This window comes from Phasianus colchicus, chromosome 13 (genome assembly GCF_987193195.1).
Source record: "Phasianus colchicus chromosome 13, bPhaCol1.hap1.1, whole genome shotgun sequence".
NCBI classification, from domain to species: domain Eukaryota; kingdom Metazoa; phylum Chordata; class Aves; order Galliformes; family Phasianidae; genus Phasianus; species Phasianus colchicus.
Window position 1 is genome coordinate 18,002,736 of NC_143448.1, and position 15,320 is coordinate 18,018,055.

General features: G+C 53.1%; 2 protein-coding genes across 8 annotated transcripts in view; one reads left to right on the top strand and one right to left on the bottom strand.

The window, feature by feature from the left end:
• The first annotated feature begins 767 nt into the window (after positions 1 to 767).
• Positions 768 to 14,219, top strand: GINS2 (GINS complex subunit 2). Of its 6 annotated transcripts, none has more exons than XM_090149458.1 (7): positions 768 to 965; positions 6,062 to 6,145; positions 7,331 to 9,114; positions 10,086 to 10,200; positions 10,846 to 10,945; positions 12,015 to 12,141; positions 12,477 to 14,219. In XM_090149458.1, exons 3-7 carry the CDS (start codon positions 8,791 to 8,793, stop codon positions 12,600 to 12,602), a joined length of 792 nt encoding a protein of 263 aa, XP_090005584.1. In that variant the 5' UTR covers positions 768 to 965; positions 6,062 to 6,145; positions 7,331 to 8,790; the 3' UTR covers positions 12,603 to 14,219. The 6 variants fall into 6 exon arrangements, with proteins under 6 accessions (XP_090005584.1, XP_090005583.1, XP_090005579.1 ...); XM_090149457.1 differs by lacking the exon at positions 768 to 965 and adding an exon at positions 3,164 to 4,431; XM_090149453.1 differs by lacking the exon at positions 768 to 965 and adding an exon at positions 4,457 to 4,803 and having other exon boundaries at positions 5,948 to 6,145.
• A 481-nt stretch (positions 14,220 to 14,700) lies between these two features.
• Positions 14,701 to 15,320, bottom strand: part of GSE1 (Gse1 coiled-coil protein) — an 85,738-nt gene continuing 85,118 nt past the window's right edge. For both annotated transcript variants that reach the window (XM_031614941.2, XM_090149452.1), the window contains exon 17: positions 14,701 to 15,163. In XM_031614941.2, coding sequence (XP_031470801.2) covers positions 15,029 to 15,163 — 135 coding nt within the window. In that variant the 3' untranslated portion in view covers positions 14,701 to 15,028. The remainder of the gene's footprint in view (positions 15,164 to 15,320) is intronic.

Sequence of the window (15,320 nt, forward strand, 5' to 3'; positions counted from 1 at the left end):
GAGATGAAGATTTGAACTCAGTGGCTTTGTTTGCCTGCCTGCTATGCAATAGTAAGTTGTGATGGGCTTTACAAGAAGCATTGGCACATAGTCAGCAGTCTTTCCAAGTCACGAGTCTGATATGCTGGCAGGAAAGGAAGAGAATACATATCTAGCTCAGAAGCAGCAAGATGAACCTGTTTTGGTGCCTTATGCTACACAGCCACAACTGTATTTAAAACACTGAAACAACAAATCCTGGAAGCAGCAATGATCCAGCAGTGTACGTCTGAAGTAAGCCCTGCAGATCACATTGCAGGAAGAGGACTGTTGTCTTCCTTTGCAAACATCTCATGAAGTCTGCCCTGTTGTTGCAGTGACAGGTGTTGCCTTAGCAAGATACCTAGCTAGGTGAGATGGCTAACCAATACTACAGTATAAGCTGAGCCACAGGAAATCCATTTCTCATTTTCTGTAACTAGATGTCATAATCAAGCTTTGATTGTATATATGCTAATACAGGCTAATGTTGCACATACTCCCCCTTCACCCTCTTAAGGCAAAAGCAAAGTGTGTATCATCAGGCTGCAACCTGATGGAAAGGATGAATGCTGCCTGTGACTATCAGGACTCATTGCTGGAAGGAGAGCAGCTTTTATTGCTTTGTCTTCAGTTTGCTTTCATATGAGATGCTTTGTTTTGCCACCTGTAAGGACATGGGCTAAGCTCAAGCAAAAGGGGCAAGCACTGCAGCGCTCAGATCTTATCACACCTGTCCTTATTTGCATTGAAGGTTGGACAAAAAGCAGCCATTTCATAAAGGCAAGGCAGCTTGGAGCCCCAGTGGCTCTTTATGGAAGAATGAGGAAGCTGCCAGCTTCTGAAGACTGTGTTCTCCTTTCCTGCTGATGTCCCCAGCCTACCTGTCAGAACAAATGCTGGTTGCCTGGCTGGCAGATCCACAGGATTCTTCAGAGGAACTCAAGGTAACTGCTTTTAAAACTTCTGGGGAGGAAAACCTGGGGAAGGATTCTGCATCTCCTCTTTGGAACCACTTTTACGTTTTGTTAGCAGTTAATGATGTGCAGGTCTAATTATTTTTTCTTCCCTGAGAGATCTCACCCTCACCCAGAGGCTGGTGAGGCACTGGAACAGGTTGCCCAAGGAGGCTGTGGATGCCCCATCTTGCAGGCATTCAAGGCCAGGCTGGATGTGGCTCTGGGCAGCTTGGTCTGCTGGTTGGTGACCTGCACACAGCAGGGGGTTGGAACTGGAAGGGCATTGTGGTCTTTGCAACCCAGGCCATTCTGTGATTCTGTGATTTGCAGATGTGGTGTTTGTCCAGGCATTTAACTCCCAACTCTTCACCTCGGACCTAAGACACTTGGAAATACGTAGATTCCAGTGTATTGAGGTGTTGGAGTTGGTTTTTTTCTGCTTTCAACCCAGTATTTCAGAGCAGTGATAAAGTCTGCAGGTGCCTGAAAATACCAGCACCAAGCACTTGGGTTTCTGAGTGGGAGGATGTATGTTATTCTTTGCTGGATCCGCAGGAACGCTAACCTTGAATCCTTCAGTCACAAGGGGGAGAAGCAAAAGGCTTGAGCATGCTTTTTGTAAAGCCAATTCAGTTTGAAATCAAAGATGGGATCGATCTGAGGCCCAGGAACACGAGGAGTGCCCCGAGGCAGGACACGAGCTGCTGTCTGGCCCAGGGCACTTCCAACCTTCTGATAGCAGGTCAGAACCTCCACGCACAGCCCCGGCTCGAGGCATCCAGAAGTGAACAGAGGGTTTGGGGGCCTAGGGGTGTTATTTTCAATGAGACATCTGAGCGATCAGAACAAGGAGAGCCAGTGGCTGGCTGGGGCTAAGCCTATGGTGGGAGTGATTTCTGCTGGGGAACACACTGCATCCGTATTCTCTCTGAGCTCATTGCTGTGTGCGTGCTTAGGATCTCTATTTTTTAATTCAGCAAGCGAAACAGCCTGCTGCTGAAGTTTCCCTTTCCCCTTCCAATCTGCCAGCTATGCTGCTCACGGGATATTCCCCCACCTATGCCAGTGTGAAAACCAGCAGAGCCTTACTCCTGAGAGCCGATGGGGCTGTGGAAGCAGATGAGTCTCTCTGCTGGTGGGATGGAGAGGAGGTGACCCTTTGGGAGGTGACCCCCTGCCCTCGTGAGGTCCTCAGCTGTGTGGCAGAGATGCACACCGAGGGGAGGTGGCAGTGACAGATGCAGGAAGCATACTGGGTTCTCTTTGTTCCCTGGCTAGAGCCCTAATCCCTGCACTCTGCTGCTGCTGTTTGTAAAATGCCTTGAGATGCTCAGATGGAGGGCATTACTGATACGGGAAGAGCAGGCAAATGCTAATGGAAGAGGCTGTTAGCAGCATGGGCTGCAGCTTGGGAAATGTCCTCCAGGGGAAACACGCTTAGCCTGCACTTCTGAGCTGCATCTGGGGTTTGTGCTGTAATTCAGCCCCTGGAAGAGCAGTGCTCGAGCTGTACACTGCTGCCTTCATGCTGCGGGGAGCTGGGCTGGGTTGGGTAGGCAATGCTGTGAGGCTGCTTCTTTCCCATTCTACCAGTGCTCTTTTCCTCCAGGCTTAAATTTGACTTCTCTGTCAATGCATCGTGCTCCTGTGCTGTGTGCTGTACTGCCTGCAGCCAGCCCTCCAGGGGCAGGCAGTGATTTCACTGTGCTTAAGTGTCCGCTCGGGGCTCTATTGATTTTGCTTTTAATTTTTTACCGTGGTTTTTAGACTACATTTGCACCCAACCTTCCCATCCCAAAGCAAGCCCTCCCTGTGCATTTTTCCTTGGTTTTGGCTGGCACATCGTGTCCTCGGAGAGGATGGAGGCAGATTGCTGGCTGTGGGATGGAGCTTCCAATAACAGGACTGTGCAAGAGGTGAAATCGTTCCATATTTGTGTGGCTATGCAGAGTGCCCCAACTCAGCCCCTTTCTGCAGGGCACGCTGCTTTCAAGTGCAGAGGGGCAGAGGGGAGCAACCCAGGTGCAGCACACAGCACTGGAGCTGGGTGCAGGAGGGAGCGGTGCCAGGAATGCCCTGATCTGCACAGCAGCAGCTCGGGAAGGCTGGAGAAATAATGCAGCCCTTCCTAGAAATGCACTCCGGAGCTTAAGAGCAGACCTAATTGAAAAAAAAAAAAAAAAAAAAAAAGATGTACAGAGGGGATAAAAGGGAAAGCTGGGCTCAGATTAACCTGGAGCTCAGCGAGCTGGGAAGCGGTGGCCAGGTCTCAAAGCCAATTCCCAGCCCAGGCCCTGTGCTACCTGCTGAACCCATGCCCAGCAGGGCAGCAGATCGCGCTGGATGTGGTTCTGGCAGCAGAGCCCAGCACGCTCCAGTCCTGTGTTTAAGGTATGTGCTCGCTTTCTGCTTCCCTTTCTGCTCTCTGCAACAGCAGCCGTGCTGCTTCCTGCCTCTCTGCCCAGGGCTGCTGCTGTTACCCCAGAGGATTTTCTTTGGGATGCTTTCTCCTTTTCCAAAATGAGCCCGGCTTGTGGCTGAACCAAAGGGAACACTATGAATGTGCCCAGGGCTGCTTGCCCCCCTTCCCCCCGATCCCGTGGGGAAGGCTGCAGAAAGGTGTATTTGTGCCTTTCAGGTGTCACCAGCCCAGCTGGAGAAGTGCTCAGCCCGCAGAGCTAACCACAGTTATTTTAGCTCACTGGTGTTGCTGTTCACCTCCCAGCTGCAGCAAGCCAGCTCTTTCAGCTGCTTGCAAGGTCCTGTTTCAGCAACAAACACAACTGCTGCTCCTGCCCCGGTTCAATCCAGGGCTCTGGAGTTTGGGGCTTTTTGTCCCCTCCAAACAACAGCAAGAAGGACTTCAAGAGGCATTAAATTGCAAACGGAGGGGATTTTGCTGTTCAGACCGGATTGGTACTGCTGGGTCTGGTGAGGGCAGGGGACCTCCAGGGATGCTGTAATCATTGAGTGCCCTCTGCATCTTGGACTCTTCTGCTGGACAGGCAGAAAAGTGCATGACCCATTCATCTGTCTGTTTTTTGGGCCTCAGCTTCCAGGTGCTTCCTGAGCTCTGTCCTCTGCTCCGTTCAAGGCTTTCCCTTGGCTCCTGCCTGCAGCCAGGAAATCTGTGAAGAGGGATTCCCTGGATGTGACACTGCCCTGGATGTGAATCTCCGCTTTTCAGCTCTCTGAAAGGAGCATCTCAGGCTTTGCCTCATGATTGCAGAGGAGGTGGATATGCAAAAACCTCCTCCGGCTGCTTTTAATGCAGGCAAAGGCAGAGACTGTTCACATCAGGGTGAAAGTTGGAGCTGTCATCCTCAGGGCAGCAAGAGCCCCCCTGCGTGGTCCTGCCCCTAGGCTGGTTTTTGGGTGGGCAGATGAGACCCCGTGAGAAACACAGACCCTTTCTGGCCACAAAAACTGGAGCAGGAGCATCATCACTTTCTGGGTATGGACCTTAGCATCAGCACCCACACACCAACCCCGTGCTTCTGGGATGTTTAGGAGCCTGTCCTGCCATAGGGATGCTCAGGTTCCGGGGGCTCCAGCTATCAGCACCAGGCTGGGCTGTGCAGCGGGGTGAGAGAAAAGCACCGCTCACCATCACCCACCCACAGCCTTGGCAGGGCTCGAATGGGACTGGAGGGGGGAGAGCAGGGAGGGAAGGATGGGAGGAGCTGGGACTTCACCGACCCGATTAACCAGGTTAGAAACCAACCTTGCAAAACCCACAACACGGATGGGAGCAGGGCTGGAAATCCCCCTCTCAGCTTTCAGTAGGAGCTGGGATGCAAGGCACGTTTGGTGGGCACGGCGACGGGTAAGTGGCATCTCCTTCTACGTGGCCAGGGCTGAAGCTTTTTTTGTCCCATTCCCCCTTCCCAACCCACCTGCTGGGACCCCGCTGTGCTCTGTGCATCCCCTCCAGTCACATCATGCAGCTTTTTTCCGCGCGTGCAGCGCTGATGCTGCGTTGGTGACTCCTGCAATGAGTGTCTGTGGGTTTCTGGAGCGTGAACTCATCGGCGATGCAAACATCTCTCTGACACGGAAGCAAAGTTGAAGCTCCAGCACCAGCCAGCAAAAACGGTGGTGGGGAAATCGCTCTGCCTGAGCATCTCCTGGCTCTGTGAGCGCATTCAGTCCTGGGGAAGGGGCTCAGGGAGGGAGGTGCTGCTCAGCTCCCTGCGGGGCCTGTGAGGTGAGAGCAGGAATGAGGCACCAGCCCTCTTCCCATAAGCTTTTCCCATCAGCTGTGAGCAGGAGGGATACAAATTCCTCAGTGAGGGGATGTCACCCAGGGTAATTCAAAAGAAGTGTGAAACGTTGCAGTGTGTCCCGTAGCTCTGAAATGCCCATCTCTGTCCCTGAGGTTTTACCCACCCTTCCCTTCCATATCCCATTTGGAAAATGCCCTTCTCATACCAGCTACCTCCAGGAATTCTCCACCTGCATTTCTCCAAAAGCTCTTGGCACACCATAGGAACCCAAAGGGATGCTTCCAGCTCCAGACATCCCCATCCTGCTGCAGGTTTTGCTATTTCTGCTCCCAAGTGGCTGGTGGCACCCCAGGATGGGAGATGCTTTGCTGCGAGGTCAGATGGGTGCCTCCTGTATTTCCTGCCCATGGGCTTGGGCTCCTCTTTTCAAGCACCAGTTGCTTGCACCAACCCCCACCCTGCTCTGCTTGCGTCCTCCTCACCCAAACGCATTTGCAGCACAACCACAGCAGCAGAGATGCAGGTTCGCAGCACAGGGCGCAATACTGGGGTGCTGAGCTCTTTCTCCACCCTCCCAAAAAGTTCCTCCCCAAACTCAGAGGCTGGGATTGAGTCACTGAAACGCCGTGACATCAGCCCGTGGTTTTTCTGCATTGCTTCCTGTTGTGCCCAGGCAGCTCTCTCGGGTGCCTATATATATATATATATATATGTATGTGTATGTATTTATATATAAACTCATAGGTGCATGCTTTTAGCCAGCAATCAAGTCCTCTCCCGTTCCTCCTGCTCAAAGCATTACCGGCGTCGCTTCCCGTCGCTGTGCTCCCCACAGCCCTCGCCTCTCTCTTTATGCAGTGAGCAGTGCTGGAGAGCCAGGAGCAGCGGCGAGGCCCCGAGAAGAGGATGAGAACATGGGGCTCAAGTTATCCTGTCTGAAAGGTGGGTCTGGGTGGGTGCCAGGGTGGTTTTGGGCAAAGGGATGCGCCGTGGTGCTTTACTGACTCCTAAAGGTATTGCTGCTGCTTGCAGGAGGGGTTTGGCCTCTGGAGGGATGATGCTGCGGGTAAAGGAAGGGGATGTGGGTATTTTTTCCAGCCTTATAAAATGAGGGGTATAGTTCTGAGGTTACTCAAGGCTTTGGGGCACCCTGGGATGCTCACATCTGGGATGCTCAGGGGGAAAACTGGGTACCCCGGCCCCCAGGTTCGTCCCGAGCGTCTTTAATAGCATCAACATCCCCAAACTTCAATTTTCTTAATGGAGTCGAGCAACCGCGACGTCTGCTGTGGCACAGAGAGAAAGGAAGTGGGAGCTTTTAACGTGCTGTGATGCTGAACAGCACATCTCCCATTAGCTCTTAATGCCACTTGGCAAAGGGTTGGGATGTCATATTGGGGTGGGGCCGTGGCGTGGCACTGGGGGGGCTGCAGGGGTGGGTTCTCCCCCAATCCCAATGGGATGCGATGGATTTGTACATGTGGGAGCACATCCGTTTCTCACATGTGCCCAAGGACAATTTGGGATGCTCTGTCCCCTTTTGTGGTCAACCCCAAGCACAAAGGTTCCACCCACTGTCCTATGGAGACCTTTGTCACAAGGGATGCTTCACCCAGAGCTGAGCCCATGGCACCACAGGGGAGCTGCTATGCATCACCCATGCTGAAGCATCCCCAAAGCGGGGTCAGAGCCACAGGAGTGCAGCCCCCAGATACCCCCCCCAGCCCCTGCTCTCCTCTGCGATGGGCTCAGAGACAGCAGTGAAATAAAACATCCCCCTGCGGCTCTCTTACATAAGGCAGGGTTTAATCCTTAATTAAAAAGAGATTAAAAATATCAGTGTCTGTCCCCTTCGGGCATTTTCCTCCTGCAGAAGAATTAAACCTCCCTGGCCACTCGCTGTGTGTGGAGCTGGGCTTTCCTCTTGATTAAAACAGCAGATTAGAGCTCTCTTTGGCCCAGCAGGCAGGTGGGCAGCTGGGGGCTGTGGCACCCCAATGAGGGATGAAGAAGGTTGTGCTGTGCCATCGTGGGGCTCTGGGGATTCTCCAGTGGCTCATATAGGGTTGAGCAGAGCATCGCATCAACGTACACTCCTTATTCCCTGGCTTTTCCTTCTTTCTATAGGGTTGAAGATGTGTGTGAGCAGCAGGAATGGCAGCACCGGGACCCCAGAACCGGATGGGAAGCACCTCCACGTGCCCTCCATCATCGTCACACCACCCACACCCACAGGGACTATGCTGTGCCGGGACACACGGAGGGCGACGGGGGGGACATCGCCACCCTGCAACCAGTGCTGAGCACCCAGAGGGGACCCCAACAGCTTCAGTACTGCCCCCAGGGCTGAATCCTGCCCTTCTGGGGGTGATGCTTCCTGGTGTGCTGCTTCGCTGGAGAGCCCCAGGAGAGGACGGCGTGCAAAAGCAGATGGAAATTTAATTTTTTAATGACAGCAGCAGATGGCAAAAGACACAAAAGTGTATTCACACCATGTCAGAGCCATTTATAAAGTGCCTGGCGGAGCTGCAGCGCGTGCTGGTGGCACCACGGGTATAGTAATGGATGGGGGATCCTCTCCTGCAGCCCCCAGACCTACCCAGTGTGGGCTGATGGGACCTGTGGAGTGGTGGGGAGCACTGGTCCTTTGGGCTCAAGATGGAGGCATGGATGGGTGGACGGATGAGTGGAGGTATGGGTGATTGGATGGCTGGATAGGAGGTTAGGTGGGTGGATGGATGGATGGGTGGGTGGCTGGACAAATGGAAGAGTGGACGCATGGATGGACAGATGGAGGCATGGATGTATAAATGGGATGTGTAAATGAATAGATGGATGAATGGGCAGACACATGGGTAGATGAATGGGTGGATGGATGGAAGAGTGGCCAGACAAATGGACAGACGAGTGGGTGGACAGATGGATGGATGGACGGATGGACGGACGGATGGACGGATGGACGGATGGATGGATGGATGGATGGAGGCATGAATGGGTGGGTGAATGGATGGATGGACAGATGGATGGATGGATGGATGGACGGATGGATGGACGGATGGACGGATGGACGGATGGATGGATGGACGGATGGATGGACGGATGGACGGATGGATGGACGGATGGATGGATGGATGGATGGATGGATGGATGGATGGATGGATGGAGGCATGAATGGGTGGGTGAATGGATGGATGGACAGATGGATGGATGGACAGATGGACAGATGGATGGATGGATGGTTGGTTAGATGGGCAGGTGGGTGGGAGCATGTGCTGGCTGATGAATAGAGGGAACAAGCAGCCAGACCATGCCTGGCACATGAACACAACTGGCTGCCCAGGGACACCCAGCCGGACGGACAGACAGACCTCCGGCCCCGCAGCCCGTGGGAAGGCCGGAGCACGGGGCGCTGCTCCTCCTGGCCGCCAGGGGGCAGCAGCTCCGAGCGCCGCGCGCACACGTAGTGGTTGGGCGCATAGGGCCCCGAGGCGCCCCGGCAACAAGTGCAGAACTCTGATTGGTCAGTGCCCCAGGAGGCATCAGGATTGGTCCCACGGCGAGCGACACAGAACCAATAGAGGTAACCAATGGATGTCCACGACCGAATGGAACAGCCAATCATCTCGCTCCAAGCTGCGCCGTGTCCCGCCCCCACACAGAGAGCGCGAAAACGGGCCCGACGGCGGAAAGCGGGGTGCTGTGGGCGGGGCTTCGCCGTCGGGCAGCCAATAGGGAGCGCGGGCGCTTGGCGGGCCCCGTGCCGGTTCCGGTCCCCGTTCCCATCCCAGTTCTGTGCGCGGCGCCGGTCCGGGTTCGTACACATGGAGCCGGCCGAGGCGGAGTTCTTGGCCGAGAAGGAGCTGGTGACCATCGTGCCCAGCTTCAGCATGGACCGCGTGCACCTCATCGGGGTCAGCGGGACCGGGCAGGGCCTGGGGGGGGGTCGTAGCCTGAAGGGACGGGGGGTGAGGGGACAAAGAGTGGGGAATCTGGGGAGATTGGGGGGCAGGGCCTGGAGGGACTGGGGGTCACAGCTGGGGGTGGGGAGTGAAGGGGGTGGGAATGGGGCTGCGGGATTTGGTTGGCTGGGTTTGGAGGTGTGGGCTTGGAGAGGCTGGGGGTGAGGGATGAGGAGTTTGGGGTCGGTTTTGGGGTGTTTGGGGACAGGGCTTTGGTGGGTCAGGGATTTGGGGTGAGGGTTGGGCTTTTGGGGGAATGGAGTTTGGGGACTTGGGGAATGAGAGGATGGGAGATTTGGAGGGGAAAGGGGGGTTGGTTCTGTCAGTTGGGGTATCAGGCTGAAGCATGGGGGGACTTGGGGGTCAGGAGCTGGGGGGGATTGTGGGATAAGGGAGGGGAAATCTGGGGTTGGGGTGGGGCGTTTGGGAATTTGGGGGAACAAAGCTTGGAGGGTTTGGTTTGGGGGCTGAAGGGGTCGGGGACAACGGCCGGAGGGCTTGGGGATAAAGGATGGGGAATTTGGGATTGGAGGACAGAGGTGTGGGGTTTGGGTCAGGGGCTGGGGGGGGTTGGGGCTGCACACAGAGAGCTGGCACCTTTGGATGTGCCTCAGCCCGAGCCCAGGGGGCCACGCTTCTATGATAAATGTAATTTCTGGCAGTAACTTCTGTGAAACGCTTTGAAATAGAAAATGCACTGGGAGCATTTCTTATTGCTTCTCAAGGGAGAGGAGCAAAAAGTCTGCGAGCAAGAATTATGGGAAGCCAGAGAAGGAAATTCAGATGCTATTCAATTTAGGCTTTTCAAAATCCCTTGGAAATTCATACCATCCAGACATGACAGAGACCAAATGAGCAGAGGAGTACTGCGGCATCCGAGCCCTTTGCAGCTGCCTTATTCCCATCTTCAATTAATTTTCCAGGGGGATCTGGGCCCTTTCAACCCCGGTTTGCCAGTGGAAGTGCCTGTCTGGTTGGCCATCAATCTGAAGCAGAGGCAGAAGTGCCGGCTGATACCCCCAGAGTGGATGGATGTGGGTAAGGACAGCAGCTTCCAAGGGTACAAAGGGAACACAGAAAAATCTCTGGTTTTCACCACTAGTGGGAAGCTTAATTGAACTGATGCAAAGCAACTGTGAGAGAAGAATCTAGTGTTTCTCCACTGGGGTTCTTCATATTTACATGCGATGTTATCTTCCCAATCAAGTCAGGTGTTTGACTTCTGCTCCTCTGGTGAGCAGGAGTGGGGTTGGTGGAATAATAAGAGACCTTAATGGAGCAGTCCTGCTCTATTCGTGCAAGGGCACAAACACTCATTAGTGCCAGTGCTTTGTGGCTGAAGGGGACATCTCCTGGCAGGTGAAAGGTTTGGTCAAGCTGGCGTGGATCCAGTGTGGTGTGCCAAGTGCCTGTCAGCATTTTGGCCCTGGTAAGAATCTGTTCTCCCTTGGGAGCTGAGAGCTGCCGTGACAAAGCTGCTCCTAGATCCTGGGACAGGCATTAGGTGTGGGGTGCTTGGCTTCATTATAGAAGCTTTTTCCTGTCTGTACATTGTCCACGTTTACACCAGCTTGAATCAGAGATTTGGTCCTACAGGAACAACATGCTGTTTTTGCTGAGGGAGAAGTGGGTCAGGAGAGTTGGAGCTCTGCCACTGCCTGACATTCCTGTCTGTGTTTTTAGAAAAGCTGGAGGAAATTCGGGACCAAGAACGCAAAGAGGACACCTTCACTCCAATGCCCAGTCCCTATTATATGGAACTCACAAAGCTGCTCTTAAACTAGTAAGTGGGAAATGTATTGTAACAGTTTCCACCTGACTACATGCTTGCATAGACAATTTTTCAAGCTTTCTTTGGCAGCAGCCCCAGAGGGCTGTGGGAAAGTGAGAGTTAATGGGGGTTTATTTCACAGCGTGCCAAGATCTCGCTGCAGCCGTTTTCTCATGGTAACTTTGCATTTCAGTAACTGGGGATTGCTTGTTCTGTGCCCTGATAATTGGGGCTGCGCCGCTTTATTGAGCAGCAGCTAAGCGTAGAGGCCTCCAGTATAGACAGCACATTCCATGGCTGCAATCTGTTCGGCAGCCTGAACCCTCCAGGCTTCTTCCTTGGCTCTCCTTCAGGAGGAAAGCTCCTCTTTCCTCGGCTTGAGAAGCAAGAGACCGGGGTTATTCCGAGTCTAACCTCATGCCTGCTGTGGCATTTCACTTGTAAAATGTGCTGGCTGGTATTTTTCTAAGCGCAGGCTCTCCTGACTTTAAGCCCTTGATTACAGTGGGGTGGTCGTTTAAGCACTGGCTTCTCCTCTGGAGATGACGCTCTTGGCGTGCGGCTTCTTTGCTCACGCTAGAATAACCCTGACAGCTCTGTCCATGTGAATTGATCTCATCTCTCGAGGTCCTTATGGCAGCACTGAATTGCCTTTAATGGGAGGATGCGGCACGACTCGTGAAGTCCCTTCAACTTAATACTCCCTGATAGAGCCACGAGAGCACAGACCGTGCTTCGGTGGCGGCCGAGTCCTTCCAGTTCCCCTCCTGTGTGTGGCTTTGGCCAGGTTATTGGCTTTGCTCGTACCTCATACCAGCTGGGCAATTACAGAGCAGAAGGATTGCAGTGAGAAGCAGATGCTGCAACAGAGCCGAGAATTCCTGGGTAAATAAACCACCCCAAAAATCCCAGCAGCGTAAGCACCAGGCTGGATTTTAATGTTGAGTCGCAGGGTTGTTGTTTTTTTTTTTTTTTAATACAGCAAACTGCTCCGCTTCTGCCTTAGAGGGCTGAAGAGCTGCCAACATTACTTATGCCAGTGACATAACATGTGAGTCTGTTCTGATCCTCTCTCTTCCAGCGCCTCCGACAACATCCCCAAAGCAGACGAGATCCGGACGCTGGTGAAGGACACGTGGGACACACGGATGGCCAAACTGAGGCTGTCTGCAGACAGCTTCGTCCGGCAGCAGGAGGCCCACGCCAAGGTGAGGTGTGATGGGATGCAGGCAGGGCTCTGCCAGCTCTGCTGGGAGGAGTCCAGCTGCTGTTTGTGGGTTGGTGACTGATGAGAGCTGCTTGTGGGAGCGCTGGTTGGGCATGTTGTTCCAGGGCTATGGGTATGTCGGTCAGGTGCTGAAGCCACGTGTTGAAACCTCTCTTGATGGGTTGCTGGTGGCTCCCTGAGGAGTAGCAGTGGGAAAATAGTGCTCGGGTTGGTCTTAGGCTTCTCTTAGCTGGTCCCTCGGGGTGTCACCATTCTGCCAGACTCGCCCTCCCTGCAGCACAGCTCTGCTCCACGTTCTGCTACTTTCTCTTTCAGCTGGATAACCTGACCCTGATGGAGATCAACACCATTGGGACTTTCCTTACTCAAGCCTTAGACCACATGTACAAGCTCCGGACCAACCTGCAGCCTTCTGGGAGCACAGAGTCCCAGGATTTCTGAGCTCTTCTGCCCACACCAGCCCTCCAAGCACACACATCCACTGTGCCAGCTTCCACCTCTCCGTGCACATCTGCCAGAACCCTGTGAGCCGTCAGCCACGTGCAACCCATCCTTGGCAGCATCTGCAGGCGGGTGAGCTTCCTCTGCTGCTCACACACAGCCTGGGGAGGGAGCAGGGCAGAGCTGGCACAGGGCATTCCCTGCACGAGAGCTCCACGGAGCCCTCGCTTCCCCTTTGCAGAACTTCGCCTCTTCCTTTGGTTCAGAGGCTGCTGCCAAAGATGTGCACAGATACAGGTGGTGGCTTGCCAGCATCCAGCTAATGATGTCGGGCAGATCTCTCTGCCCTGCAGAGCGTGGGTGTACTTCATAGAGGGAACTTCTGAGGGCAGCACAGGCCACACACTGGCTTGAAAGCAATGAATTTCAAGGCGGTGTTTCGCTGTGGATTCGCTCGGAGCCTCAAAACAGGGAAAGATGTGCCGGCAGTGAGAGCGCTGGGAGGCACATCCATCTGCTCCTTGGAGAAGGACAAAAGAAAATGGCTTTTCCCTCTCTGAGCCAGCCTGGTTGGTACTATTTAACGTCCCAGCACCTGGGCCACGGCCAGCTGGCTGAGCAGGACCCCAAGGGAAGTGGGGCAGGACCCCAAAAGGGGGTGGCAAAGCTGGGAGCAGTGCTCTTCCCATTGCTGCTGGGGGAGAAAGAATCCTTTTGCCATCGTTAGGAAGATTTTATTATGATGAATTTTTTGTTGTTGTTCTGATGTTTTCAGAAATTACAGCCATAGAGTCATAAATACCTAATTGCTACATTCACCAAATGATCTCTTACATTACAATTAATTCAAACAAAGATGCTTAGAACAAGTTTAGGGTTTTTTAATTTTTATCTCTTGGTTGTTTGCTCAGACAGCATCTCCTTGCCCCAGCAGCTCTGCCCTCTACTGCCCCAACTCCTGCCCAAGGGGATGTGCAAATGGACAAAACATGGCCCCCGGGGAGCATGCTGTGTCAGAACCTTGATATTATGGGCTGTCATGGGAAGGGGGGGTGGATCTCAGCATGGAAGCAAAGCTGCAACCCAGCCCTGGCTATGGAGCTGCAGCAGCTGCAGCGATGAGGGCTGAACGGCCAACCATTTTCCATCCCTATCTTCCTTCCTGCCCAGCACGCAGGGAGGGAGAGCAGATCGTGTGTTAACATTCACCACAAGAACACAGGGAACTGAAAGCAGAGGTCACCTTTTCCAAACGCTGTGAGCTGATCTGGTGGCAAACAAGGAACAGCTTCCCCTGGGAGCACAGCCATGTGCCAAGCTCTGAGGGCAGGGCAGCAGCTGGGCTGCCCCAACGTGCTCTGATTGTCTTGGAGGCTTTGGGGCTGCTCCCCATGCCACCCCATCCCTGGCCCCATAAACATGGAGTCTCCTCTCCAACACTCATCACCATGCAATGCCCACAGCTGTCCCAGTGCTTGGGGTTGGGGGGTACAGAGTCAGAAAGCAAAAGGGAAAAGAGGCAGCAGAGAGAGGGGATGGGGGTTGGACCCAGCCCAGGGGTCTCCGGTACAAACACAAAAAGGAGAAATAAAAACCAAACAAAAAGAGATGCAGGGGAAGCAAAAAAAAAAAAAAAAAAAAAGCAGAACCATAGTTAAAAAAAAAAACCAAGCTTTTTTTTTTTATAACAATAATAATTAAAGCAATAAAAAACATACAAAACTTTTTTCCTTTTTAATATATATACACATGACAAGGCTGAAGCACCTTTTTTTTTTCTTTTCCTCTTTTTTTTTTTTTTTTTTTTCTTTTTTCAGACTCTTCCATTGCCAAACCATCACCCCACACCCCTCTAAAATGTGGGATCCTCCCCCTTTCCCCCCCTCCCACTTTTTCCCCCCCCCTCCCCAGGAATGAAGCTCTGCTCCGACGATTCATGGACTTTATTGGTTATAGCCAAGTGCAGTGCTGGGGGAGCCCCCAAGCTGGGGGTGTGGGGGGGGGGGGGGAGGAGCTGGGGGGGCTGCCCCTTACCCTGCAGGGCTCCTCCAGCCTTAGTGTTGTGGGCGGTGGAGTCTTTCATCAGAATTTATAAAATAAAATAAGAAATGAGCAATATAAAGTGTGTGTGTGGAAGGGGAGGGGGGGGGTGAGGGGGGGGACACAAGGTCAGAGCCCAGCCTCCCAGCCCCCCCGCCACCCTTTGCTTCATGCATGGCACATTCTCCGTTTGCTTTTGTTTTGTTTGTTTGCTTTTTTTTTTATTATTATTATTATCATCATCATTATTATTATTATTTTATTCTTTTTTTTTTTTTTTTTTTTTTTTTTTAGCTTCAAACCTCCCAGTGAAAAATATTAAATATTCAAGGTAATAAAATAGATTATTATTTCTAGACTATATGTTCGGCCTAGCCCAAGAAGGGTCACCTGGGATACCCCTTGAAATAACCCCTAGACCACTGCATTGCAGGCAAGGCAAGGCACTTCCGCAGGTGATCCAGCTCTGCTTGCAGTCGCTCTCGCTCTGAGACAATCTTCTGCTTCTGGGTCCTTAATTCCTGCAGGGAGGCAGCAAAAGGGCAACGTCAGGGCAGCACACAGGGGATGGACAATGCAGGGAAATGGGGACTTGCAGGAGCATGGGGACACTGGAGGACAATGGGGACATTGCAGGGGATGGGGGCATTGCTTGAAGATTTGGGGATATTGAACAGA